Raw genomic sequence first — 25,717 nt, 5'->3', positions numbered from 1 at the left:
TTTATTTTTTTAAAACCATGATATATAACAACAGATTTTTTTAGTACCCAAAAAAAAAACCTAGACAAATGTGCAATCATCATGTAGTGTCCGAAATTATAACAATGTGAATAGGTTTAACAATTTTTTTTTTTTCCACAGCTTCATTTAACAATGAAACTGATGAACTGTGTGCTAACAAGGTATTCGGGATCTCTAATATGTATTGTTCTTCAATAGATTGAAGAAGAGATTTATTCATAATGTGTGATTTTACTTTTTCTTTAACATTATGTGTTTTGGTGGTTCAAAGCTTGTTCAGCAGGTTTTTGTATTGTAGGCTTTGTTTTAGAGGGCTTAGGTTTTTTGTCCCCCTAATTTTCTTGTAATCTTTCCTTAATTTTGTGTTTAAGAGGGGTCAAGTTTACGTTTCTCCTTTTATTTATATTCTTTGTCTTTTCATCTTCTCCATTTTAACTATTAAGAGGGATACGTTTATGTCTCCCCTGACTAGGAGTAACTTTCTTTTTTCTGTTCAATAAAATTCACCTAGAACCACCGAGGTTCTCCTAAATAAAAAAATAAAAAAATTAGTATACCACGCATCGTAAACTAAATGGAGAGAAGATAAAATTTTCAGTTCCACTCCACTTATATTATGACTCAAGGTGTACCAGCTCGTATTCTGGGTATACATAAACTCGCTCTTTCAATATATGTAGAGATTACATAAACAAAGGACTAACTTCAAAATACCTTGAATTTAGACGAGAACAACTCGCAACACTGTAACGGACTAAAACAAATACATATAATCAGACCTGACATTTCAACTTGGAGGGTCTAAAATGTTATAAAACCATTTAAATTATAATTTTCAAATGGCAGCAGCTGGTATGCTTGATTTGTCCAGCGGCCTTGTTTGATTTTCTTCCTACGTAACATGCATGAAAACTAACATACCATGAAGACTGTTTTGTTGTGACTTGTGAGTACTATCCCTATATAAAGGCATCTTATTGTACGTTTTACATCATTCCTTACTTCACTTCTTCACTATTCTTCGAGAGAGTGGTTGAGAGGGGTAAACTGAATACCAAAAGGGAAAAAGAGAACCAGAAAAATGAGTTGGTTCTTGTTCGAAATGCCAGTACTTACTACTTCAAGCTTTCTGTGTCTGTTGCTAGTGATTCTTTTAGCTCTGCTGATCAAGAACTTTCAGAAACTATGGTGGACTCCAAACCACATACGGAATCAGATGGCTGCGCAAGGAGTCCATGGTCCTTCTTACAAATTTATCCATGGAAGCACCAAAGAAATATTGAGCATGAAAAGGGAAACAATGGGAAGGCCTAGAAGTTTAACCCATGACATATTTTCTGCAGTGCAGCCTCATATTCACGCATGGAGCAAGATATTTGGTGACAAACTTTTCATTAACTATGCATGCGCATATGTAATATGTGTGTGTGTGTGTGTATGTGTATCTTAGTTCAAATATATAATTAAGTTTGGTCATTCTGTTGCAACAGGGAAGAATTTTCTTCAGTGGTATGGTGTTCAACCACAGATGATCATTACGGAACCTGAGCTGTGCAAAGAGGTACTAAACAACAAAGATAGAAACTATCGGAAACAAAGGTCCCAAGGCTATGTCAAGAAGCTATTAGGAGACAGCATTTCAATGGCAGAAGGTGAAAAGTGGGTGAAACTAAGAAAGCTGGCGCACCATGCCTTCCATGGAGAGAACTTAAAAGTACCTAACGCCTGGCAATTCCTTATACATAATTCTTGCAATGGATTTCAACTGTTTATGAGAAATATTTAACGGAAATTTGTTAATTGCATGCTGGTATTGTGTGTTACTGTAGAATATGATTCCTGAAATGATAAAGAGTTCTGAGACGATGGTACAAAGATGGAAAACTTATGAAGGCAAGGAGATTGAGGTGAATGAAGAGTTTAGGTTTTTCACCTCAGAAGTGATTTCTAGGACAGCATTTGGCAGCAGCTTCTTAGAAGGAAAGAACATTTTTGAAATGTTGAGGGAGTTAACCTCCTTAATATTTAGAAATACTTTCAAACTCAGGTTTCCTGGCATCAGGTACTTTCAAACTCAGAAATAATTATGTAACATTCATGTTGTACGTCTTACATTTATAATTGACTCTATGTACGTAATTAGGTGTGTCATTGTCTTCACATGTCTAATATTCCACGATTCAAATTTGCAGTATGTTTTATAGAACCAGTGATGAGATAAAATCAGAGAAGCTCGAGAAAGGCATTCGCGACATCATCACAGAGATTGTTAGGAAAAGAGAAAAGACAGCAATGACTGGAGAGGCAGGCGGTTTTGGAAGTGATTATCTTGGAATACTTTTAAAGGCTCATCATGATGCGAATGAGAAGCAGCGGATTTCGGTGGACGATTTAGTTGATGAGTGCAAGACGTTTTACTTTGCTGGACAAGAAACCACTAACTCTTTGCTTGCTTGGACCGTCTTTCTTCTGGCTCTTCACACAGATTGGCAAGAGGAAGCTAGAAAGGAGGTCCTAGAATTGTTTGGTAAAGAAAATCCAAATACTGATGGCCTCAACAAATTAAAAACGGTAAGAAAATCAATCCTAATGGCTTGTGTAAGCGTTGCTTGAAAAAGCACGTGAAATTACTGAAGGCTTGCTTCTCGATGTGTTGTCTGACCTCCATTTTTATTTTGATGCATGCAGATGGGTATGATCATCAATGAGGCTCTAAGGTTATATCCTCCTGTTGTTTCCCTTACTAGGGAATCTCTCAAGGAAGTTAGACTGGGACAGATAGTTGTTCCCGCTAATGTTGAATTGCACGTCGCAAATCTGGCACTTCACCATGACCCTAAATATTGGGGAAAAGACGTGCAACTTTTCAAACCAGAGAGATTCTCAGAAGGGGTTGCTAAAGCTACTAACAACAATGCGGTCGCATTCATGCCCTTTGGAATGGGACCTCGAACCTGTGTGGGCATGAACTTTGCAATCATCGAAGCAAAGATTGCTCTTTCAATGATTCTGCAACGCTACAGTTTCACTCTTTCCCCGGGTTACGTGCACTCCCCCATTCAGTTTCTGACAGTTCGCCCGCAACATGGTGTTCAAGTGATACTACACTCAGTTTGAATTCTGAAGACCAGAAATTGCCAATAAATGTTGCACAAGATGTAAAATGGGGTGACAGTTTAGAGTCAGTTAATAAACACGTAGGTAGAGAATGGTTTGTTTTAGCATTTTGCAAAGACGAAAGAAAAAAAATGTTAAATATCAGAATTTAATATACATAAATTTCAAGCTCGGTTTCAATAATCAAGACTCATAATTTCGTTATTATATATACATATACTGATATACATATATGTATTAGTCACCTTGCATTGAGGGATTTCTCAAATAAGCTTATTTGAGGGATCCTCTATAGGACCTACTTCATATCATATTTCAACGAACCAACAATCTATCTTTTAGTTCTTCCTCCAAGATCATAAAATCACCCAAATTTGAAATTATTTTACTGTTGGATTAGTAGTCATATTAGTGGTTCTTTAAAAATCGCATTTGTCTATTTTCTTCATTACAATTGGCTATCTTAATAGTTTTCATTTTAAGTGATTATTTTCAAAGATGATCTACAAAAGATGTACTAAAATGTAGACAATATGATTTATTATAAAAACTTCCCTCGTACCACGGAGATTTCCCTAACAAAAGGATGGATGAAAAGTAACTAAAAATTATATAGTACTTACTGTTTTCATAAACGAAAAATTGGACCCAAGAAGTATATGGAAAAAGAAAGCCCGCATTGTTCAACTAATAATAAAAAATATAAAAAAGCCGCCAACGTTTAAAAATTCTGCTCGTAGTTCACATCACATGTTGCTTTAATATTCCATTGTATTGAACTTAATTGCCTAGAAGACTCCAGCTTCTCGGGTAGCATTATTGTGTGGTAGGTACTTCAATTTCGTGCCAGAAAAACCTCCAGGACCAAATGGCATTACAAGAGCGCAGAATAAGCAAGTTATTATTTGCACATTTGAAACAATAATTTTCCCGGCCACCTACTACAAAAACCTACAACTGATTTACAATATAGATCTTTGTTACCGGCTAAAATCCGGATGAAAAAAATGACAACGTACGGATACAAAATGAGGAATCGGAAGCGTTGTGGAGTCATTAACCGAAAAAAAAAAAAAAGCCTAATCTGTTGCACTGGAAAATTGATCAATTTTGATGAATTTTTTGTCTGTATATTCAGTTGATAAGTGAAGGAATATAGTTGTACAAGTGGCAGAATTATACTGGTGAAGATCCATGTCATCCTAGAGCAGTTAGGCTTGATCGATATCAATTTGTTAAAAGCTGTTGTAACGACTACTTACAGCATCTCTAAAGAAGATATCAAATGTTAAACGTCAAATGTTAATTTGATGGCTGATGTGGCAGTGTCAGATTTTCTCTTTTTTAAACCAATATGTTATTTTGTTATAAGTGATATGTAGAACCCATTTTAAAAAGAATTCAATTAAAATAAATTTTCAATATCTATAATTATTGCATTAATGTACCCACACAATAAAATAATTAAAAATTATTTGACATCACATTTTTTCATATGTCAATCCACATCAGATTGACATATCGGTTGGAGTTTGCTTCTAACTTCAAAATTGATTGCACAGAATTCCACTTAAGATTTTACATCTCCTTTGAAAATGGTATTAGTGTTTGGACCCAATTTTACAATATCGGCCTGGGCAATGAAGACTGTTGAATGAGCAAGATTCTAGGCCGTTGGATGACTCCGAACATTAAGAGGCCGTGATTTTGCACGCATTCGGCCCGTATATTTAAAGCCGTGGGATGAAGGAAACTATATTAAATGTTACTATTTTATTAGTAATTTTAATATAGTAATTTATCTTACGGTTACATCTTGAGAGTCAAACAAATAAAGGAGGTTACATTGCAATAAGGACTCTGTGGTTACGTGTTGTGCAACTTGGTTTGTTTGCGGCTTGATCAATGCAAAAAATGGGTAATTATCAGGATTTAGGAATAGAGATAATGCATGCACTTGGTAATTAGCGAAGGAGGAACGGAAAGTTTATCTTCTGTGTGACTAGTGGGAGAGTTCTATTTGAAGTTAGTTTGCTATGCATCAGTGAGGTTTCTCACACGTGGACTTCAAAGTGGTTGCATAGGTTGTTGGAATATTCCCATTTGGCTTATCTCTAGCCAAATATTTTAGACTGATGCTAATTGAGTTTCTTATACGAATAGCACGTGGAAAATTACTTGGCTAAGGGTGGGGAATGTTTATCATGAAAGTGTGTGATAATCATTCCGTAGTGATTCATATGAGTTATGATGTTGCATCAGGATGGTGAATGTTTTCGCGCTTGAGAAGTCACTCTTATAAACAGAGAAGGGAGTGCATCATTCAAGGGACCTCCAATTCAACACATAACTGTCCTGCGCAAACCTCTCAAACATCTTGAGATTTTTGGTTTTCTGTTTCTGCCAACACACCTTCAGTTTGGATAAACAGCACTGTGAAGGCAACCAGCGAACATCTTCAGTTTGGATAAACAGCACTGTTGCCGTGGAATCAGCCGACCGAGGAGCACCTTCAGTTTGGATAAACAGCACTGCATCGAGGCCAACTGGTTACCTATCCAAGTCTCGATCGAGAAGGATTTTCGAATCCTTATTGGCAGAAGTCATCTCATTAGCCTTCTCAGCAAAAGTGAGGTGTTACAAGTTACTACATTCGGCACATTGAAAGCCGAATTTGATATTAAACTTCTCAGAACTAGCAGCCTTGTCTTCAGGCTCTAGAGCTCGAAGGCCGAGACATGTTTCTTCCTCAGCAGTAGTCGCAAGATCAAGAAGTCAGCAACGCGCTCAACACAACATCAACAAATTTTACTTCTTGGTCGAGCTCGGCCGACGAGTTGGCACACCCCTCATACAATTAAAGGATGTAGTTAGCTCATTAGTTACTCGGCCTGTGCACCACGTAAGCTTTGTAATTTTTAGGGTCAACAATTATCCATTAAGAAAACATATGCTGCTATATATAGCAGATTGTAATGACTCTGTAAACCATCTATTGAATCTCAATAGTTACACTCTCATTTCTTTCTTCGTTCTCCTCAGCTCATATCTCATTCTTTATGCCATTCTTTGAGCTCAATCTTCCTCAAGCTTACTTAATCCTTCAACTGTTAATATCAGTAACATGAAGTGAAGTTTTTCCTTTATGCGAGATATAAGCTTAAACTTTTCCTTGGCTTCAACTTGTTGGCGTATGTCACTTCTTGATGCCCGGTCTGGGTGAAATTTCAGCAATGCCCGTTTATATGCTGCGCGCACCTGAAATTTCCAGTTCCACTTCCATTAGATAGCGTTGCATCAAATTAGAAACCCATCAAACCATAGACTACAAAAGACCCTAAATCATCTTCAAGAACTTATTGTAGCTTACCTCATTGGGCAGAGGAGGGAAACCAGCCCCCATTTATATTCCTAAGACACGAAGCAAAGATCCGTATCTATGCATGTCAATTCCAATCTCCTAAGCTCCTTCCAAACTTCAGCACGAAGTTGGTCTTTCAAATTTATATTTTCTTCATCCTGAATATGACACACTTAACAAGTCAGTGATATGCAATCAATTGTACTTGATCTAAAACCAGACAGAATGCCCTTTAAACTTGATAGGGGAGTCAAGAGACGAGGAAAGGCAACATTCAGAGTAAAAATAAAATGGAACAATTATTGAATATTTGAAATCCGTACCTTCTTTTGTGACTTTCTTACTTCTTCCACACGTTGCTTTTGCCTTCTCTGCATGTCCAATAAACGCATGCTTTCCGCCTTTCTCCTCTTGCTTAATCTTTGTGCCTCTTCTGCGTGGAAAAAAAAATTAAAATATACCTAATGTCCGGTCAGGTGGTCACCTGTAAGCTGCAGAACACCTTTCAAGTTCAATTTCTACTAACAGCAAGTTACTGAAATGAACAAAGACTAGAAGTTACAGAAGTGTGTGGAATATAAATAAAGATATATGAATTTTAGACAGAAAGGGCGTAAACAAATAAAAGGTAGGGCACCAAACTGAGATTAATGAACATGTATATAATTATACTGCATATGACAGATATTTAATTATTGATCAGAACTTGTCAAAAACCATGTAACAAATCATACTATGAACTGCATAAAATAAAAAATAAAAGTTGCACAGAAGCCAAGTGGTGAAGAAGGGCATTTACTTTGTGAGACTCGCTGCCTAGATGCCAGTTCTTCTATGGGACGTTTTGATATAGGTGCCTTATTTTTTAATTTTTTAGATTAAAAATACACTCCTTTTGAAAATTTGATCAAGCATTTTCTTAAAATTTTGGTTATTAATTTCAGTTTTTCACATAAGTTTATTTTGTTTAGAATTTTAGTTTTTCACTATTTTTCCTAGACATTTCGTTTTCTTTTTCTTTTTCTTTTCCTCTTATCCCTATATTTATGCATTTATTATCCATCTCTATGCATTTTTTTAGAGTGCTACTAGATCCACCCCAATGTCTTATTTTCCCACCCACATGATAATCCCACCCACCATAAAAAAATTAAAATAGTAAAATGTTATTTTTCCACCCACCATTATTTCCAAAATAACCCTAATATATTTTTTTAAATAACTCTAATATATCTTTAAATAATATTATAAATAAATAAAAATAGAAAGAAATAAAAGAAAATGCAAGACCTAAGACTTGGACATTCATCATCTCCTTCACACCTATCGCCGCCCTGTAGAGACCTCGAATCCCTAAACTACTCTTCTTCCTCATTTTTTGTCAAAACCGCAGATCTCATACCTAAGTCTCTTTTTCCTCCATTGAAGTTTCTCGCCTTCATCTAGCAGACGCCCATTCCTTCCTCCAACCTTTGCGTCGATTCTAACCCAAATCTTTCCCAACCTCTTTCCACCAAAGATATCACACCCCACCCACCATTATTTATTTATTATTTTAAATTATTTTTGTTTTTTCAAAATTTTAGTACTTAATTAAATAGGGGTTTGAGAGTCTTCTTTTAAAAGGATAAATATGTTATTAACATTTTCATTAAATGGTGGGTGGGAAAATAAGACACCGGAGTGAGAATATCAGCACTCTTTTTTTATTGTTTGTTATAATTTTACTTCTTTTTTTTTTGTGAATATAGTAGAATATTTATAAATAAATAAAAAATTGTCAGATTTTATTATTTAGAAGACCCAACACATAATAAAGATTTGTTTGATTATATAGCTACATCTAGTTACCTATAATATGGACAGATTTAGTTTTATAGTGGATTTGATTTTTTGTATTTCTCGGTACATTTGGAATGTAAATGTACCAAAATGGTTATCAGAAAGAGATATTTGGTTTTGTGGTACATTTGTGATTTTTTGTTCATTTGGTCTTTTGGTACATTTGGAATTTAAACGTACCAAAAGGGTTACCTGACAATGGGCACATTTGGTTTATCTGTACATTTGAAATCTAAACGTACCAAAAGGGTTACATAACAATGAGTACATTTGATTTTATGGTACATTTGAATTTTTGGTACATTTGGTTTCTCGGTACATTTGAAATCTAAACGTACCAAGAGTCAATACTTTTGTTCTCAAATGTACCATAAGTTTTAAGTATATTTTTTATATATTTATACGTGAAAAAATATGTATTGAAGACTTTTTATTGAGACATTTTTAACAGAAAGAGATTTTTTTTTTTTTTAAATACTGATAATAAGGTAATGAGGAATTAGTTAATTAATTTTTTTATTTTATTTTATTAAAAAAAATGTCATTTAATGTGTAGAAGGGGATTGACGAAATTAAATTCCTATGTTGTAGGCAATTAGTGTGACAGTCCGTCCCGAAAATATCAAAAACGTACGTGTGAAAAGACTACTTTGCCCCTAGTTTGCTTCTTTTACGTTTATTGGTTGTTTTGTGTGGTGTTGGCATGTGTTGGGCAACACACTCACACTTTCACTCTCCCTAACCCTCTGTCTCTTTCCCTGTGATTGTCCCGAGCCCCATTCCTTCCCTTTTTCTTCGAAAACGTACGGACACACACACAAGCACACTAAATCTCCACAGATCGAAGGAACTGAGTACACATTCGAACTCGTGAAGCTCGTGGGAGTCCAGTCGTACCATTTTCAGGTGAGAACTCCATCGTTTTCACGTCGATTCGACGATGTCCGATTTGGGTACTATTCATGCAAACGTGATTTCTCACGTTTTAAGGAAAATGAAGCTTGTAGGTAGCTTGGTGGGGTCCCAAGGAGACTCGGAGTAGTTCGTTTAAAGGAATTGGACGTCGGGATCGTTGGGTTCGAAGTTGGCCGGAGTTGGATCGATTTTGCAGGTGAGATTCCATGGTTTTTAACCCTTAAAAGTTGTTTGGTTGTGTTCCCCTAGTCCTAGGCTTCATTTTGGTGCCAAAATTATGAAATTTGGATGAAAAACGGACGAGATATCGAAGTTTAAAGTTTTCGCGATTTTCCGACGCCGACGACGGTGCCGGAGGTTCGCCGGGGAAGGAGACGGAATATTCCTGACGCCGTTGACGGAATCCATTAGAACTGACAGAATATTCCCTACGGCGTCAGTTGACGCCGTCAGCGTGCCAGGCACGTGCCTGCGCGTGGCCGGCGCGTGCGGCGGTGGAAAATTTTTCTAAAAATTTGGGTGTGTTCCTGAGGTTGTGTAGAGCACGTTGGTATATTCATTTGTCCAATTTGAGCAATGTATGAGAAGTTTTTACGAGAAGTTGGTTATGTGCTTTAAAATTAACGTTTTTGTAGTTGTTTCGCATATAGGTGATACGTATCCCGAGGACGAGCGTGGTCACTCGAGGCAGGGGGGCTACGACCATTCCACATACCAGTGAGTGGGCTTTTGGTTTTCCGTATATACCTATATACTATATTTTTCCCAAAAACTGATTTAAATGTTTATTAGTTATATGCCATGCATTACAATATCATTGTTTATGCATCGTTAGTTGCATTATCAATTGGTTATATATACATATGCATATTGGGTGCTGTGGACGCACAGGTAAGTGCCAGGTAAGTGTTATTCATGTTTATATTCAGTAGTGGTTTGAGATGCTTAGAGAGCTCATAACCTGCACCCCCGGTGTTAGTGCTCCCGCCCAGAGTAGGGCACAGTCCTTCACGTGATGTTCACCTCCCGCACCACACGCTCAGCTTGGATCCAAGTTAGGTGCACAGTCCTGTCGTACAGACCACATTAGGTGGTTCCGACTCGTAGGTGACCCGCGATTATTCGCACAGCCTTCACGTGATCGTAGCACTAGAGCGTATATATATATGTTACACCCAGGCCTGTCGTACAGACCACTTTAGGTGGTTCCGACTCGTGGGCAGGTTTAGTTATTGAGTTTGAGATTTGAGCTCTACATGCAGCCGTACAAGTCACGTTAGGTGACTCCGGCTGCCAGGTTATATGTTATTGTTATGATTTATACCTGAGCACTTGCATTTCATTCTGAGGTTCCGACATGGCATATTCTTGAGCATGTTTGACATATCTATACATACGTATATATGTTTACTTTCTGGGAAGTATACAGGTTTTACGGCGAGGGGTTAGAATGTATTTACTAAATGGTTTTCGAAAAGCTTTGTTTTTGCCCACTCACGCTTTTGTTTTGCGCCCCTCCAGGTTCTAGTCGTCTAGCAGGTTTGGTGGTTTCCCAGAGGGCTTTCCCTGCATTTCTGACAGACGCTCACCAGCGTAGGGTCACCTTCGGGTGTACTGTTGTCGTATCACTTTATTTTGGACTGTTGTAGGCTTATGCTCTGAACTTGTGTCTCACTTACGCTAGCACTTGTTTTTACTACTTTGTATGCTAGTTTTTAATTATTCGTACTTTTTATATTACTTTTTTATTAGCTTCCGCACGTGCACATGGTTACGTCACCTCCGCGTGGCGGCCAGCACGCCCTGATCTCGGTCGGGGTGTGTCAATTAGTTGCTAAGTTACCTTATGTCTCTATATAAACGCATTTAAATTAATGACATGGAAATTAAATAAATAGAAAATTATTGAGGTGACAATTGATCAAAGCACGTTAATCAAATCTTTAAAAAGAATGAATATTTGATCTAACAATTATAGAAAAGATATAGGGCATTCTAATTTTCCCATCTTCTATTCCTCGCTTGTATTCAGCAGTTTCCCTGTGCTTTTCTCCATTAGTGGTTATATCATTTTCAACAATGGTTGTATCTCTTCGAACATGACTCACTTAGCCATCTTAAGAAGGTAAATCCCTCAGATCACATAATTATCTCTCTTGCTGAATGGAATCCCCCCTGATTACTACTCGTTCCATCACATGTACATGAGGTGTTGCGCAAAGATACTTCCTCCAAGTTTGCACTTGCTTTTTCCTGGGAGCAAGTTTATTCATGAACAGCGCCAAGTTTCTCTTCAGAAGGAAAACACCTATGCTATCCATCTATGTTTCATCAAATGGTTGACTAGCTTTGTCTTTTTTTCCTCAGAACTTGACGGATCATCATGATGAATTTTTCAGGTTGACGGTCTGAGGGTCCCACTCCAACAACACTTATACTGTCTCCAACTTAATCATTACCATCGGCCTAATCTATCAGGTGTGGAGTTCTATCACAATACGCTTCAAAGTTAGTTACAGTGGGATAATTCTATTTAAACTCTTCTTCTTTTAGCCCTCTAGCTGATGTGGGATTCAACACATCATGACACTCATCATCTTGGTCCTTTAGTTCAACTTTATCGTGGTCACTAGGCATTTCACCAGAATGTTGGTTCTTGCAGAAAGATTCTTCCTTATTCGGAACAGTAGCTTTTCTTTGATCATTGTTAGTTTCATCCCTGACATTTTGCCCGTTATCCATAAAACAAGGCTCTGGATGTTTAGACTGTTTACCGCCTAGTTCTGACCACAAGGGATGATCTTCAGGATTTTGTTCTCATTCAAAAAACCGGCCATGCCATCAGTTTGTGTAGAGAGTATGAATCTGTCGCAACAAAACTAGGAATCCGTCGTGCAAATGATGAAAACTTTATGTGACAAAGGATTTTGTGTCTCGCAAGATAATTTTTCTTGACGAAACAAACCCTACGTTGCGCAAAGGGGAAGGAAAAGGGCGAGTAAGAAGAATTTTTGACGCCGACAACTTGCACAACGAACCTTTCATTGCACAAAGTGCTTTGAAAAGAAAAATTGAACGTTTCAACCAATGTAATTACTGTGGCCTTTGCGCAACGAAATACTTATCGCGCAAATGTCACATGGTTGTATAAATTGACAAGTTCTCTCTCCCTTTTACTCACATTGTTTTTCCCAAAATCCTTTATTTCCCCTCGTTTTCTTTTGCCCCAAACTCCTCATATCCCAGTTCGTATGATGACCGATTCCACTGATGGCCTGAGTAAGGGGTGTGTGTGAGAATGTGAAGGTAAAAGTCCCACATTGGTGAAAGGAGAAACCTCGCAAGGGCTTATTAGATGTTTGGCTACTCCCCATATTGCCAATTGGTTTTATGATGGAACCTTAACTTTCTTCATGGTATCAGAGCAAGTTGGCCTACGTGTGAAGGCCAACAGCTACACGTGCTCTACGTCACCCAATTCGTGTTGTCCACGTGTTTGGCTTGAAAATTCACCACACGTGAGGGGACGTGTAAGAGTGTGAAGGTAAAAGAGTCTCACATTAGTGAAAGGAGAAACCTTGCAATGGCTTATAATAGAGGTTGGGCTACTCCCCATATTACCAATTGGTTTTATGGTGGAACCTCAACTTTTTTCAGTGTGAGGAAGAAGGATCTAGGTAAAAGAAGGTAAAGATTACACATATATGTGACAGAAGAGGAAATAATGACGGGCGCAAGTGAATCAACATGAATAGTTTCAGGGGATCGAAGAAGGAGTCGCCTGCCAAACTTGCGCATGAGATTTGGAATGTATTGCGGAACAACTGTCCCACGGCCAAGTGGGCGTCTTGGAAGAAGGTGCCGAAGGATCTGAATAAGTCTATGTTGGATGACTTAGCGGTAAGTGGGTGTTAATACATTAGTAATTATTTTTGTTATATAATATATTAAAATGTTTAATTTTGAATTATTTTTTTGCATAAAAGGAGTGGTATATTATTGATGAAACAGAGCCGAATTTGATGAGTTTTGTGGATGATATATTCAAGAGGCATTACAGACAGTATGATGTGGCCTGTTATGGAGAAGCACCACCAACACAGTAGTTTTTTTTTTTTTTTTCAAACACTGACTTCTCATCCCAATCTTTATATTGCGACGAAATTTGTACCTTTATTCTTCTCGCGACGAAGCTTTTCGTTAAAATATATAATTAGACTTGTGTAACCAGTTATGTGCCACGTCAGCACGTAATGGAAATTTTGACATAATTGTTATGGAAGGATCACATTAATTTGCGATACCCGTTTTTAAGGACTATATTGATCGATTTTCAATTTCAGATATCATCTTGATGGGATTGGTCAAATTCAGGGACCTTTAGTGGTAAAATCCCTTTATTTTACTTAGACTTAATTGGATCATTAATCCCTGTGGTGATAGGGTAGTTGGAAGATAACCCTTATGGTAAAAAAATTTGTCAACTCTCCGTTAATTGTTCGCATATAAATACATGTGAGACTAAAAAGATAAAGTTAGCCTCACATGTAGCCCCATGTGATAACAATTAACGGAGAGTTCCGTTTTAGCCTAATATGTGTGGCTCACATGCTAATAATTAATGGAGAGTTAACGAAATTTTCAATTTTGGGCGTAAATTCTAACAGACTTCACCGCAAGGGCTTCAATTTTTTTTTTTTTTATTTTATTTTTTATCGTATGGGCTATCTTCCAACTACCCTATCACCACCAGGACTAATAATCCAATTAGGCCTTTTATTAATCGTTGGGACTTGAAAGATATGCTACATTGAAACCTTGAAAAAAATGATATGATACGTTGACACCTTATTCAAAACATGCGAGCTGCGTGCATTATAAGTTATGCTTCGTGCATTATAATTATAACCTAGCCTCTTGTCAATGGCATTCAGAAACGACTGGAGGTGTTGTAAATTGACTACATAAAGAGATGTGTGCTATCCAGTTGAGTTATTTAGTAGAAGAGTTGATAGTCTGTAAGTAATCTCAATTGGCAAAGTATGGTAGGAGTAACCATTGTTTCAAGCTTTCTGTCTCTGCTCTTTCTAATTCTCTTGGCTCTCGTAAAGTACTTTGACAAACTATGGTGGACTCCAACTCGCATACAGAAGCGGATGGCTTCGCAGGGAATCAAAGGTCCTTCGTACAAACTCATCTACGGAAACGGCAAAGAGATTATCAGCATGACGAAGGAAACTATGAGCAGGCCCATGAGTACTTCATCTCATGACATATCTTCTTATGTTCTTCCTCATGATCATTTGTGGACTAACATCTATGGTAAGGAAAATAAAAAACTATGGTGATTTATATGAGTATCTTAATTATTAGTTCAAAAGTTTGGTAACATTTTGTTGCAACAGGGAAGAGTTTTCTTCAGTGGTATGGTCCTCAACCTCACTTGACCATCGGGGAACCCGAGTCGTGCAAAGCAATACTAAGCAACAAGGATAGAATTTGTCGAAAACCAAAACCCCCGTACTTTGTGAAAAAACTGTTAGGAGACGGCGTTTCGATGGCAGAAGGTGAAAAATGGGTAAAATTAAGAAAGCTTGCCACCCATGCCTTCAATGGAGAGAGCTTAAAAGTAATGATTATGTTCTTACAGCTAATTATATATAATTCCTGCAATGTATGCTAATATAATAGCGGAGCTGTGTTGATTGTTCATAAGAAAAATTAGTTTAATTAAATGTAAATTTGCTATTTGCATACTGATGTTGTGTTACTGTAGAGTATGATTCCTGAAATGATAACCAGCACTGAGGTAATGCTAGAAAGGTGGAAAAATCATGAAGGCGAGGAGATTGAGGTGAATAAAGAATTTAAGTTGTTAACCTCAGAAGTGATTTCTAGGACAGCATTTGGCAGCAGCTACTTGGAAGGGAAGAACATTTTTGAAATGTTGACGGAGTTGACCTTATTATTCAAAAATACTTATACATTCCGGCTTCCTGGCATCAGGTAGCTTCCTCTAACTAAAACATCCCAAAGAGTGGGTGAACTCTAGCTTCATCTAACAGTAATCATGGAGGATTATGGAATGAATGTGTCACTTCTCATGACTAGTCTATCATTCAAACTTGCAGTAAGTTTTATAAATCCAGCGATGAGATCAAATCGGATAAGCTTGAGAAAGGAATACGCGACTCCATAGCAGGGATGGTTAGCAAAAGAGAAAAGAAAGCAATGACCGGAGAAGGAGACGGCTTTGGGAGTGATTATCTTGGACTACTTTTAAAAGCCCACCACAATGCCATCGGAAACGAGAGGATCTCGATGGATGAATTGGTTGACGAGTGCAAGACTTTTTACTTTGCTGGACAAGAAACCGCAACCGGTATGCTTTCTTGGACTGTGTTTCTTCTGGCACTTCATACAGATTGGCAGGAGGAAGCAAGGAAGGAAGTCTTACAATTGTTTGGCAAACAAACTCCAAATCCTGACGGCATTGCCAAGCTTAAAACAGTAAGAAAGTCAAACAGTTAATTGCTAACTTATCAAAAAAGTAGAGCAGAAATATTGTTCTCGATTAATTTTTAGGAAATTTTAACGAAAAGTCTGCGGTACTATTTACTTTAACAAAAAACCACATTTTTACACTAAAAAATCAAACCTGGTACTATTCACTTTACCCTTCATTTTGTCCTTATCGGTGAAACGCAAAGTTTTCAAGTTTTTTTCTTTAGTTTTCTTAATTTTTATCTTCATTTTGATGATTGCAGATGGGTATGATCGTCAATGAGTCTTTAAGGTTATATCCTCCTGTCATTCACCTCGTACGGGAAACGGAAAAGGAAGTTAGACTGGGACAGCTCAATGTTCCCGCTAATGTTCAATTGCGGGTGCCAAATCTAGCATTTCACCATGAGCCTGAATTCTGGGGACAAGACGCGCAACTTTTCAAACCAGAGAGATTCTCAGAAGGTGTCGCTAAGGCTACTAACAATAACATGGTCGCATTCATACCCTTTGGAATGGGACCTCGAACTTGTGTGGGCATGAACTTCGCAATCATCGAAGCAAAGATTGCTCTGTCTATGATTCTACAACGCTACTCCTTCACTCTTTCCCCGGGCTATGTGCACTCACCCATAAACAGCCTAACCGTTAGCCCACAGCATGGAGTTCAAGTTATACTACACTCACTTTGATCTTGTAATATTGTGTGTTTTAGAATTTAGATTGCGCAAAGACGGAAGAATAAACATGTGAAATTCCAAAATTCAATATGCTTAATTTCAAGCTCAGTATTAATACTTAAGACTAGTTGTAATTGTTATGTATTCCAATCTGAAAATAATTTGAAGCCCAGTTTCAATACTCAAGACCATCTTATTTTCTGTATTTTATCTTTTCTGTATTAAGAGCGGTAAGGTTTATATCGGAAAATTAGAAAAATAACCAAATTTTGGAGCTAAATAGAATTATAATTACCATTTTAAATTATTGACAATTATAACAAAAAATTGATATGAAAAGTACTAATATACCCGAAATAAATTATGGTAACAGTTGAGAATCAAATTGATGACTAGAGAGGTCCTAGGGGCAATGTTCTACAACATCTTAGCTCCTCTAGCTTTTAGATTCAGGGCTGCAGGGTGGGGGTTGTGGGTACTATGGATGGGGAGAATCATGGCTGAGAAATAGAGAGAAGAGCAGCTGGGTTAGGGTTGTTGGGTTTTCTGCAATTATTCTTCTCCTTTGCAATGAGTGAGTGCTTTTTTTTCTTGATGATGAGAAGTCCAACTTAATTAATCAGTTTTCTGCCGCTGGTCTTGGGTGCCCAGATCAGCTAATGGTGCGGCGCATGAAATTGCGTCGGTTGGTTTTTCGGAGATGAGTGATGTTGTTTGGGTCGATCGGCCCCCATCTTCGTTGGTCTTTGTTTTGAATAATGATGGTCTGCCATGTCCACATTAAGTTGGGTGTGGTGGTGTTTGGGGTGACACTTCTACTTGGTGGAGGGGTCTTTGTGGCCTAACCCTTTTCACTACTTGTATGTTCTCTTGGTGTTTGCCTCTCTGTAGGCTTCTAGTAATGCTTTTCGTTGGCGTTCAAAAAAAATAAAAAATAAAAAAATAATCAGTTTTCTGCATTTTTTTTTGTCAAACGATAGATTTTGTTAGATTGGATGTTAAATTAGCTATTGACGGGATTTGAACCCATGTCCCATGCCCCATGCAAAGACTCAACATATTTCCACTACTGTGGTTAAGGGCCACTTGCTTTGCATATTTCTATTTCGTTTCACCTACTTTTGGATCATATATTATACATAATCTCACGTACATATGTCCAAACAATGGAATTTGCAATTGATGGAATTTTAATTGAAGTGAATTTAAATTCTGTCAATTTACTTCATCCAAACATATTGAATTTTCTTTTGTTTAATTTTCACGGGTGACTTTTAATTTTGTTTTTGGTTTTTTGTTTATTTAGAAAACCTCATTTTAAGAGTTACTTCATATTAACTATTGGTCATAATTATTATAAACTTAAAAATGTGATCATAATTTAATAGAAGGTCCAAAATTTGGTTATTTTTCTAAATTTCCCATTTAAATCCCTGAGTCAGGACTAAGTATAATTTTCCTTTTCTTGCTTTAATAAAAATCTCCTCATACCGCTGATATTTCTTCAGAAAAAAGGAGGAAAATGATTTGTACATGAATAATAAATGTAACTTACCTAACTAAAAATTGCTTAGTAGTTGACTTTAAAAAACAAAAAATTGAATCTAAGAAGGATACCAACCGGGACCTAAGAAAGCCCGCATTGTTTCACCAATAATAACAAAAGAAAGCCGTGTCCTTCCAAAATTCTGCTCATATCTCACAATCACAATATCACATCACATGTTGCTTCTCGTGTAGCATTCTTTGATGGAAGAAAGATGAGCATGGTGATAGGGAGATGTGTAGTCAGCAATCTGTTAAGTGGTATGGATCGAGAAGATGATAATTGACTAAAATGATTAGAAATCAAATTTCAATTATTGAACAGTTTAAAATAAAAATCGTACACGCCAACTAAATATCATCAATTATAACAATCAAATATCAACAAGATATCGCAAAACTGATCATTGTAACACTTGATATTTGATGATATCGTGTTTTGCCAATTTCCCAAGAATTCTTAGGAAGGAAAAGGTCCAGGTGGACTTGTATGGGAAAGAGATTGCTTATACGCATCACCACGGGGCGTTGGCCCCTTCAAAAAGTTATCGGTAGGAAAATGATAAACACGCTATTTTTCTCTTTCAACATGTTCATGTCTAATCATATCTGTTATTTCGATTTGATTAAAAAGGTGAAAATCAACCGTCTTCTCACCATTCACGTAGGTTGGGCAAAGAAAGGAAAAAATTCAGGACCAAATGGCATTACAAGAGCAAGAAGAATAAGCAAGTTATCATTTGCACATTCGAAACAATAATTTCTCTGGCCACCTTCTACTAAAAAACAACTGGTTTACAACATAAAACTTCGTTACCAACTAAAATCCAGTTGAAAAAATTGACGACGGATACAAAATAAGGAATCGAAAGCTTTGTGGAGGCATCAACAAACAAAAGAAAAACCTTCATCTGTTGCCATTGGAAAATTGATCAATTTTGATGAAATTTTTTATCTGTGTATTCAATAACATGAAGTCAGTAGAAGTTTTTCCTTCATGCGAGATACAAGCTTAAACTTTTCCTCGGCTTCAACTTGCTGGCGTATGTCACTTCTTGATGCCCGGTCTGGGTGAAATTTCAGCAATGCCCGTTTATACGCTGCGTGCACCTGAAATTTCCATTTCCATTTCCATTAGTTATTGTTGCATCAAATTAGAAACCCATCAAACCATAAACTACAAAAGATCCTAAACCATCTTCAGTAACTTATTTTAACTTACCTCATTGGGCAAAGGACGGAAACCAGCGCCCACTTGTATTCCTAAGCCGCGAAGCAAAGAAGCCATATCTATGCATGTCAATTCCAATCTTTTAAGCTCCTTCCTTACTTCAGCACGAAGTTGGTCTTTCAAATTTATATTTTCTTCATCCTGTATATGACACAATTAACAAGTCAGTGATATACAATCAATTGTACTTGATCTTAAAACCAGACAGAGTTTCCTTTAAACTTGAAAGGGGAGTCGAAAGACGAAGAGAAGAAACATGCGGAGTAAAAAATAAAATGTGATAAATATTCAATATTCGAAATCCGGACCTTCTTTTGCGACTCTCTTACTTCTTCCACACGTTGCTTTTGCCTTCTCTGCATATCCAAAAAACGCATGTTTTCCGCCTTTCTCCTCTTGCGTAATCTTTGTGCTTCTTCTGCCTGGCAAAAATTAAAGTATACCTAATTTCATGTCAAGTGGCCATCTATAAGCTACAGAACACCTTTCAAGTTCAATATCTACTGACACCAAGTTACTGAAATGCACAAAAGACTCGAAGTTTCAGAGTGTATGGACTAGAAATAAAGATATATGAATTTCAGAAAGAAAGGGTATAAACAAATAAAAGGGAGGGCACCAAACTGAGATTAATGAACATGTAGAAATATACTGCATTATGGCAGATATATAATTTTTTTACCAGAACTTCTCAAAAACCCCTGTAACAAATCATACTATGATCTACAATAAATACAAAATAAAAGAAAAATAGCACAAAAGCCAGGTGGTGAAGAAGGGATAATGATGACTCTTGTTGTGTAGCCTATAGTCCCAATATGCCTCCCGTAGACCACAATAAACAAATAAATAATGGATATAGCATTTAGTTTGTTAAAAATGTAAAACAAAAAAAGGTAATGTAGGTATGTTCAGAACCTGAATTTGTAAGACTCGCTGCCTGGATGCCATTTCTTCTTCTATTGCTCGCTTGTATTCAGTAGTCTCCTTGTGCTTTTCTCGATCAATGATTATATCACTTTCAACAATGGCTATATCTCTTCGAACTGGACTCACATAGCCATCTTCAGCAGGTAACTGATCCCTCAGATCACATAATTCTTTCTCTCTTGCTGAATGAAATCCCCCCTGATTACTACTTGTTTCATGACATGAGGTGTTGCCCAAAGCCACTTCCTCAAAGGTTGCACTCGCTTTTTCCTGGGAGAAAGTTTTTTCATGAACAGCGCCAAGTTTGTCTTCAGGAGGAGCAAACCCACTTTCCATCTGTGTTTCGTCAAATGGTTGACCAGAAACTGCTTTGTCTTTTTCTTCGGAACTAGATGGATCATCATGAAACTCATCATCCTTACACCTTAGTTCAACTCTATCACGGTTACTAGGCCCTTCACCAGAATGTTGATTCTTGCAGAAATATTCGTCCTTTTTCAAAACGGTAGCTTTTCTTTGATCGTTGTTAGTTTCATCCCTGAAATTTTGCCCATTATCCATAAAACAAGTCCCTGGATGTTTAGACTGTCTACCGCCTAGTTCTGACCACAGGGGATGCTCTTCAGGACTTTGTTCTCCTTCATTCCACAAACCAGCCATGCCATTAGTTTGGAAACTCTGCCACTCATAAATAAGAGGATCTTCTTTAGTGACGTTCTGATTGGATTCAACAAAAGAACCATCCATTTGGGGATCCAAAGAACTGTCCTCAGTGTGGCCATCACGAGTACCTGTAAAGTCTGGAAGGTTTTCCTTTTCATAATTTCCATTTTTAGAACTTGAACAAACAGGGACATCTCCATGTGCTGTCCTATTTGCTACTTCAGCATTAGCATGGGTATCACTATGAGATCCAGAACCACTTACTTGACCTTCTGAACCAGACTGGCCATTATGAACAACATGTTTTCTCTTCTGGGAAACTTTTTCCCAATATTGGTGAAGCTTCCCATAAGAACCTTCTATTAGCTCGCAATCAGAATAATCACTATCAGATGAACAACTCTCAGACTCAAAACCGAAACCATAACAATTCCTGCTAGGAGCTTCACCAGAGTGGGTTTGCTTGCACTTTGACCCTTTTACCGTATAACCCTTTTCCCGGACACCCTGACAGTCACCACCATCTGAGGTTACAGAATTCTTGCTAGAAGCAGGAAAAGAACATTTGCTTGAGGTCGCATCACTATCGAGGTCCCCAACATCCTCAACGGTGATTACAGGACTTGCACAATTATCTTCATCATTATCACCATCGTCATCGTCATCTATATTTATGAAACTACTTGACTTAAATTTTCTATCTTTTGTCAATGTACTGGAACCTCGTGACTTCGCCTGTAAAGACTCGAGATAATCGATGTCGATGACATCTTCACACTCGAGATCAATGAACACAAATTTATCAGCGTCCCTTTTATTCCTGCAACTTTCTACAGTTTTCTTCCCAGAACAACTTCTGAGTTCAGAAAATTCTCTTGATGGCCCTCTCCTTCTCATCTACTTCTGCATCAAATGAATGCATACATGAGCAAAAAATAACAGAGAGTTGAGTTGTCATCACAGATATATATCAGCTTATACATGTCTGTAACAGAACTTGAACTGTAAAAGCATAACCCGAGTAGACGTTCGCATGTCAATATTACTTTAGAGTATCTAGATATCATCATTGGCATACCCTACACCTTATTTAGTTGGAAAACAAAAATTAGCTAAAGACAAACAACATACAACCAGCCTCCGATGACCACTTTGCCATTACCAATTCTCATGAAACAAACTTCTTCTAGTGTGAGTTCGTGTTTGTGCCCATAATTATAACGGAATCCGGTCACAAAAACATAGAATTCATCTTTAAACCCCACACATGCTAAACTCGTGGTTTCTAAATACACAAATCCTGCACCTAAAAACCTGTTCGTTTTCAGTCAAACTCAATGAATTCTCGTAAAACCCAATCAAAAAAACAACAGCAATATCAAATTCCAGCAAATACGTGAACTAAAGAAATCAAATTTCAACAATTTAACGACAGACGAAGAGAATTGCATACCGATTGAACCCTAACTTGAATTAAAAACACTCGGATGCCAATCGAATAAAACCCATCAGCAGAAATCGATCAATCCACCAGTAAACGCAACCAAAACAGATGAATTGAAGTAATAATCATAGAGAAATGAAAATTTCAGAAATACGCAGAAGATCAAACCTTAGTTACCTTACCTTTCAAGGAAAAGAAAAGGGGGAAACCCTAGCTCTTCGTAGACGAAGACGACGACAGCAGGCAACGAAGTGAAGAGAGAGAGCTTCCAGAGGAAGATTTTCAAGGAGGATTGCCGATGTCAAATATTTGGAGAGGGTTTTGAAAATTGAAACCAAAAATGTTTTGGCACGAAAAGGACGAGCGAAAACCAATTCACCAAAAGTCGAAAACGGCGAAAACGGCGAAAAAAAAAAATTTAAAAAAAAACTAGATAATAAATAAATTAAAACGTTTTGTTAAGTTACACCAACCGTGAGGTATGGAGCGTCACAGACGAACCGCCACCACAATTTATAGCTCACGGGTCGTAGTTTCCGGGGGTTTGTTGTTTTGCTGCGGCGTGGATGCGCGGTTTCGTGGTTTGTCTTTTGTGATATTTAAAGGCTTAGATTTCATAAATAAAATTTAAAAAATGAAGATCCGACCCTTAGATTAGGTAACCCAATCGAGACCATATTAGAAGTTGTAACCCAATTTAGATCATATTAGAATTTGTAAAAGTGTGAAGATCTACAAGTTGCAGTTTATGTGGCGATTGACTAATATGATATAGAATGTCAACGTGTCAGTATTTTAAATTAATAATGTCATTTCATGTGAGAATTTTGAACATATTGTTTGTTATTTAATCAAGTGAGCAGTATTTATATGAATTTTTTCTAAATAAAAACTAATAGGTTGAAGAAAATAATGAAACAAAATTATTTTTTGTTTTTTTTTTCTTCAAGAAACTTGATTAATTCTTTCAGTAGAGTAATGATAAAGTAAATATGCACTTGATACTGATATATATTTGACTATTAAAATATGATACATAGAGTGCTTATCACTCTCAACATGGCCCAATAAATTTGAGTTCTTAAAGAACCTATTACGACAATATTGGGCCTATAAGTTACAACACTTTGGAGATGGGCCTATTTGCAATTTTTTTTTTCTTTTCAAAGAGGCCTATCTGCAAATGAATATTATTATATTTTTGTATTTCCAACTGCAAATTCATAGATCAACAGCGCTTTCATGAACCATATTTGATTGCTCAATCACAAGTTAATTTTTCTTTGTTTTCAATCGATATTAGAGGAGGCGTGATTTGAAACCAACACTTTAATTAGTCGCAAAGAAAACTATTCTTAATTACATAAGCTACAAATATTTTTCTTCTATCACAACTTAATTACGGATAGTAACAATTCAACATTTAATCAATATTATCTTTGCTTGAGTTTGAATTTACAATCCTCCAAACACTAAAAAGGAAGAGGCTTATTTCCAAAAAATAGAAACTATTAAATCTCTAATATTATAAAAGACGCCATGTTTTCTGGGCAAATGAAGACGGAGAAGATGAACAAGACGAGGAAGGTAAAAAAGCCGAGAGAAAATGAGGGGGAGGTGATTTATAGATGGTGAAATCGTTGCCACATTACCTTAGATAGAAAGTGTACTCAAGTCTACAAAGCACATGGATGGACGCATATATATAACATAAACTTTGCCGAAGTAATTTTTTTAGGGTAAAAAAGATTTCATTCATCAATATCAATGGAAAACATATTATCATCGGCATGTGAAAGAGAAGGCATCTGAAAAATTCTTAACCGAGTAAAGCCCAATGAGAAAAATCAGCTAAGAAAAAAGAGGTCATACATGCAAATTATGGTGTACCCGTTTCAACCGAGAAGGATAAAACCCCGAAAATGTAAACTCTACCGAGCTAAGCGATGTGCCATGCTATTCGCATCCCTCGGCACATAAACCTTCTAAAATTCAGCAAGTTTTTCTGGCACCAATCAAGGCAACAACACCAGAGGAGAAAGTAGTGGAATGGGATCTTTGCTCTGAAAGAACGAATTTAACGAAGAAGAATGCGAACTGCTCGCGGAGTTTTGCGTACCACCGCAACTAGAAAAGGCGGCGTTATTAGGGTTCAGCTGAAGAGGACACGGAGCTCGTTGTTGCAGCCGGCTCAAATGCCTTCGGAACACATTGTTGTCAACTTTGTGAGCACAAGCTTGGAAGCCTGGAAACTCTGCACCAGCAGTGTCCTCCATTGTGTTTTCTTGCCTCTATTCCTAAGTCATTAATTTGGATGTCTATATAAAACTTTGAGGGAGATCTTAAGCACTGTTTAATATAGTTTATATAGGAATCATAAATGCCGCACCTTATAAGGTTATCATAAACCAGCCATGGAGGACTTTTTTTTATGTTCAACAATTTCCATCCATAACATGTAAATTCAAAGTCTCTTGTAATATAGCGGAGATTAAGTGCCACTAGATCACACGGTCATTGATAATCATGTGGGACTTTGAAAGACTGATAAGATGTTGAAGAATATAAAGAATTTCATGTTAGAAACTTGACAAAATAAATTATGATAACAAATGGTCACTACTTATTGTACTAATGTATTTTGTGATAGAAATTTCACACATGTGCTAGTAGGTGTTTAAGCGCAAGTTTGGACCAATGATGTTGTTCATTAGTAGTCGGTCATTGATATGTCTCCTTGAAATCTCCAATATTGTATCCGAGTGGTCTGATTGATTGGGCACAAATGGGTCTTTATCTAGTATGTTGTATTCGATATATTGGGTTTGAATGAAACTCTTCACTAACTGATGAACAACTGAAAAATATTAGTGTTAATTAGTAGTGAGTCACTCGTCGGTCTCTTTAAACATAAAAAAAGCTAGGTGTGTCATTTGGCAGACATTGATTGGTCCATCTAATTACCAATGAGGGCCCCAAAATTGGGTTGCTAAATATTGCTAGACAATGGGACATCATGTGCAGTTGGTGCATAATTATTAGCACCAAGGTTGCATTGTTGAATGGATGCACGCAATAAAATATGAAATGGTCAGCTGAAACCAAGGCATTCATGTGAGGGGAGGTTTTGCTTGGTTGCTTTGGTTCTACGAAAACTTGGAATTTGCCCAAATCATCCAATGCCCACTTTCTGTCATGTGAGGAGGAATAACTGCACAGCCCATAGTTTTCAGGGACAGAAATTTCAGAGCACATGATACTTGTAGTGAATTTTAAAACATATTGGGTCATGTAATCTGGGTTTTTTTTTTTTAATTTTAATTTAACCAAAAATAAATATAATATCTCAAGGTTTGCAGAAGAATTTCACCATCGATTTGTGGTTCAAACAATCACTGGGAAATTCATATTTTATCTAGATTTTTATGGTCGTAATTATACAATGATTGTCATGCCAACCTAGT

At 37.0% G+C, this 25,717-nt stretch overlaps 3 protein-coding genes across 3 annotated transcripts; 2 read left to right on the top strand and 1 right to left on the bottom strand.

Moving 5' to 3' along the window:
* The first annotated feature begins 1,052 nt into the window (after positions 1–1,052).
* On the top strand, positions 1,053–3,183 carry LOC137733023 (cytochrome P450 CYP749A22-like). Its single transcript, XM_068472251.1, has 5 exons — positions 1,053–1,400; positions 1,512–1,735; positions 1,851–2,083; positions 2,214–2,592; positions 2,710–3,183. The coding sequence occupies exons 1-5, from the start codon at positions 1,103–1,105 to the stop codon at positions 3,136–3,138; spliced, it is 1,563 nt and encodes a 520-aa protein (XP_068328352.1). The 5' UTR covers positions 1,053–1,102; the 3' UTR covers positions 3,139–3,183.
* An 11,115-nt stretch (positions 3,184–14,298) lies between these two features.
* LOC137730507 (cytochrome P450 CYP749A22-like) lies at positions 14,299–16,452 on the top strand. The gene is made up of 5 exons (XM_068469496.1): positions 14,299–14,578; positions 14,662–14,885; positions 15,033–15,262; positions 15,388–15,766; positions 16,024–16,452. Exons 1-5 carry the CDS (start codon positions 14,299–14,301, stop codon positions 16,450–16,452), a joined length of 1,542 nt encoding a protein of 513 aa, XP_068325597.1.
* A 2,194-nt stretch (positions 16,453–18,646) lies between these two features.
* On the bottom strand, positions 18,647–22,641 carry LOC137731696 (uncharacterized). The gene is made up of 5 exons (XM_068470881.1): positions 22,436–22,641; positions 20,135–21,712; positions 19,525–19,638; positions 19,208–19,357; positions 18,647–19,095 (listed from the first exon to the last, which is right to left on the bottom strand). The coding sequence occupies exons 2-5, from the start codon at positions 21,704–21,706 to the stop codon at positions 18,949–18,951; spliced, it is 1,983 nt and encodes a 660-aa protein (XP_068326982.1). The 5' UTR covers positions 21,707–21,712; positions 22,436–22,641; the 3' UTR covers positions 18,647–18,948.
* Positions 22,642–25,717: the final 3,076 nt, after the last annotated feature.

The sequence above is a fragment of the Pyrus communis genome, chromosome 4 (genome assembly GCF_963583255.1).
Source record: "Pyrus communis chromosome 4, drPyrComm1.1, whole genome shotgun sequence".
Classification (NCBI taxonomy): Eukaryota; Viridiplantae; Streptophyta; class Magnoliopsida; order Rosales; family Rosaceae; genus Pyrus; species Pyrus communis.
Note: the sequence above shows the minus strand (reverse complement) of the source record. Positions and strands in the feature narration are given on the sequence as shown.

What these genes read in the sequence shown, in the direction of transcription:
- LOC137733023 (XM_068472251.1), top strand. Translation starts at nt 1,103, where the DNA reads ATGAGTTGGTTCTTGTTCGAAATGCCAGTACTTACTACTTCAAGCTTT. An exon ending in TCCATGGAGAGAACTTAAAA is followed by an intron (nt 1,736 to 1,850) that starts GTACCTAACGCC and finishes GTGTTACTGTAG; the next exon opens with AATATGATTCCTGAAATGAT. An exon ending in CTCAGGTTTCCTGGCATCAG is followed by an intron (nt 2,084 to 2,213) that starts GTACTTTCAAAC and finishes TCAAATTTGCAG; the next exon opens with TATGTTTTATAGAACCAGTG.
- LOC137730507 (XM_068469496.1), top strand. Translation starts at nt 14,299, where the DNA reads ATGGTAGGAGTAACCATTGTTTCAAGCTTTCTGTCTCTGCTCTTTCTA. An exon ending in TTCCGGCTTCCTGGCATCAG is followed by an intron (nt 15,263 to 15,387) that starts GTAGCTTCCTCT and finishes TCAAACTTGCAG; the next exon opens with TAAGTTTTATAAATCCAGCG. An exon ending in GCATTGCCAAGCTTAAAACA is followed by an intron (nt 15,767 to 16,023) that starts GTAAGAAAGTCA and finishes TGATGATTGCAG; the next exon opens with ATGGGTATGATCGTCAATGA.
- LOC137731696 (XM_068470881.1), bottom strand. Translation starts at nt 21,706, where the DNA reads ATGAGAAGGAGAGGGCCATCAAGAGAATTTTCTGAACTCAGAAGTTGT. An exon ending in AGCGAGTCTTACAAATTCAG is followed by an intron (nt 19,639 to 20,134) that starts GTTCTGAACATA and finishes AATTTTTGCCAG; the next exon opens with GCAGAAGAAGCACAAAGATT. An exon ending in TCCGTCCTTTGCCCAATGAG is followed by an intron (nt 19,096 to 19,207) that starts GTAAGTTAAAAT and finishes TGGAAATTTCAG; the next exon opens with GTGCACGCAGCGTATAAACG.